At 44.1% G+C, this 3180-nt stretch overlaps 1 protein-coding gene across 1 annotated transcript; it reads left to right on the forward strand.

Annotated features, from left to right (window-relative positions):
• The first annotated feature begins 1238 nt into the window (after window positions 1-1238).
• Window positions 1239-2848, forward strand: med18 (mediator of RNA polymerase II transcription, subunit 18 homolog (yeast)). The gene is made up of 2 exons (XM_081388267.1): window positions 1239-1549; window positions 2220-2848. Exons 1-2 carry the CDS (start codon window positions 1477-1479, stop codon window positions 2771-2773), a joined length of 627 nt encoding a protein of 208 aa, XP_081244393.1. The 5' UTR covers window positions 1239-1476; the 3' UTR covers window positions 2774-2848.
• Window positions 2849-3180: the final 332 nt, after the last annotated feature.

Here is a 3180-nt window from a genome sequence, read left to right on the forward strand (position 1 = left end):
AAATCACATGCACCTCATAACAGCACATTTAAAGCAACTTCTCCAATAGAGTTTATAGGCTAATTAGCAGACATGGCAAAACTGCTACAGTTAATGAGGCATCTAATTAAAACTTCGAAGTGACAAAGAGAGTGAGAGTTATTTTAGAATATAATATTATTGACAATGTCTCTGAAATGTTACATTGAAAAAGATTTCCAACTACAGTCATGTGATCAAATGACCAAATTATCCAAAATATATTTGTTTGATCCTGGAATAAGCAAAATAAGCAAGCTGACATTCAGTACAATCTTTTATTTTGAATATATACAGATTTATTTTACATTACATTTACCCCCGGGTTCACAGACAGGCTTATCTCAGACTAATGCATGTTTGAGCGGTTTTAACCGAAAGCAACTTGCACTGATTTATCTAGAATATGATGAAGGGAATCAGAAGATGTACACCAGTAATGTTTTTTTTCTTCTCTAAGGCACATTTATTAAAGCTACGTAAATCCTAATTGAACAAAGGCCTAATCCTGGCCTTTTCTAATTATGATAATTATTTTGAATGAGCAGGCCTGAGTAAAACACACATATTACATGACAGACACCTGTTGATTTGTATCTTTCTTCAGCAGGTGAAGCTGGAAAAATAGGTTCGTAAAGAACTATTTAAAAATGACATATTTAAAAACATTATTGAGAACTATGAATTGAGGATTGATTTCTGAAGATTCTTATGTACATTCACTGCTCATTCGTGGCACAAAAACACTATTAGGACTTCAGTTGCTCAGCACCTAAACAATACAGTCTCAATATCTGAATTCATTACTTCTTTTCCCAGCATACCTTAAAAAATTGAGGATATGTTTATGTTATGTTATTGTTTGTTATGTTATAGATCAGAGGTCTTCATTCCTGCTCCTGGAGAGCCACTGTCCTGCAGAGTTTAGTTCCAACCTGCTTCAGCACACCTGCCTTTGAATACTCAAGTGATTCTGAAGAGCTTGATGAGCTGATTCAGGTGTGTTTAATTAGGGTTGGAACTAAACTCTGCAGGACAGTGGCTCTCCAGGAGCAGGAATGAAGACCTCTGTTATAGATGATATTAGTATGATACTAAAGAGATCGTTCAGTCCGGTAGATGGCGCTAAATGAATGTATCGGAAGACCAGTCGCGCACGCGCAGTACTGTCTATCGTCACTGCGCATGCGCATTGTGCACATGGAGGCAGTTGAATGAGCTGTAGCTGATATCTGCGGAAACATCTGTCGTTTCGTTTTCTTCTGTTTAATAAGTTGAATATATGTTATTTTGCACTTATTGTCGAGAGTGTGATATAAGCCGACGGTGTGTTGATCTGCGGCTCGTCTGAAGCTCTGCTGGGAGTGTGTGAGCGTTGATCATCGGCTCTGCTGTGAATAGAGTTGAGCAGATCCGTGTGTGTGTGTGTGTGTGTGTGTGTGTGTGTGTGTGTGTGAGATGGAGGCTCCCCCGGTCTCTGTGATGCCCGTCACGGGTGGAGCCATCAACATGATGGAGTATCTGTTGCAAGGTACATGTATACACACACACACACACACACACACTAATGCACCTTCAGCTAGATAGATTGTTAACTTATTATAACTTTAACTTTTTGGCAACACTTTACAATAAGGTCATTAGTTAATGCTTTAAAAATTAGCAATTGTTAGTTAACAGTGGTGTTAATGTTAGTTAGTAGTGCATTAAATAATGTTAACATTTAATCTTTAAAAAAGTGTTGTTCATTGTTCGTTCATATTAACTAATGAATCCTTATCGTTGAGGGTTAATAAAACATGTAAAAACTGTGACAATGACATGTTCAAATGTAAAATTTAATTTGTTAACATGAACTAACAATGAAGAATAGTTTTAAAGCATCTTTTAATCTTAGTCAATACATTAGGAATAAATGACTAAAATCAATTATCACTAAAATTTAATGGATCTGAGTGAATGAACAGTTGTATGCTTAATAACAAAGATTAATAAACTCTGACACGTGTTGCTCATGAGTAAATGCAGCAACTAACCTTAAAGGTGCAGTACGCGATTTCTGAGATACGCTGTTGATATTTGAAAATAAAAAATGTAATTTTTGACCAAAGCGCGTAAAGCACCTGAGGGTTAAGCTCTTCAGTGCTCATGTGTATACGCGTGGCCAGTGCCCTTGACCCCGTGTGTGTCCTCCCGCACAGGCAGTGTTTTGGACCAGTCGCTGGAGAGCCTCTTGCATCGGCTCCGGGGTCTGTGCGATAACATGGAGCCGGAGAGCTTCGCGGACCACGAGCTGGTGTATCTCCTGAAGGGCCAGCAGGGAAACCCGTTCCTCCTGCGGGCCCGGCGCTCACTCCTGCACCCCCCCGCCCCGTGGCACCTGCGCTACCTGGGCCAGCCCGAGGTGGGGGACAAGAGCCGGCTGGCGCTGGTGAGGAACTGTGTGGACGTGTCCGCCTCGCACGGCCTGCCCGAGGTGCTCAACGAGATGGGCTTCCGCATGGACCACGAGTTCGTGGCCAAGGGCCAGATGTTCCGGAAGGGGGCCATGAAGGTGGTGGTGAGCAAGCTGTCCCGGGTGCTGGTCCCGGGGAACACGGAGAACACCGAGCCGCTGTCTCTGTCCTATCTGGTGGAGCTGAGCGTTCTGGCCCCCGCGGGGCAGGACACCGTGTCCGAGGACATGAGGAGCTTCGCGGAGCAGCTGAAGCCGCTGGTGCACCTGGAGAAGATCGACCCCAAACGCCTCATGTAGAGCCTCAGAACACACACACACACACACACACACACACCTGGAGAAGATCGACCCCAAACGCCTCATGTAGAGCCTCAGAACACACACACACACACACACCTGGAGAAGATCGACCCCAAACGCCTCATGTAGAGACACACACACACACTCACACACACACACACACACACACACACCTGGAGAAGATCGACCCCAAACGCCTCATGTAGAGCCTCAGAACACACACACACACACACACACACACACCTGGAGAAGATCGACCCCAAACGCCTCATGTAGAGCCTCAGAACACACACACACACACACACACACACCTGGAGAAGATCGACCCCAAACGCCTCATGTAGAGACACACACACACACTCACACACACACACACACACACACACACCTGGAGAAGATCGACC

This window comes from Scardinius erythrophthalmus (genome assembly GCF_964197995.2).
Source record: "Scardinius erythrophthalmus genome assembly, chromosome: 16".
In the NCBI taxonomy this organism is placed as follows: Eukaryota; Metazoa; Chordata; class Actinopteri; order Cypriniformes; family Leuciscidae; genus Scardinius; species Scardinius erythrophthalmus.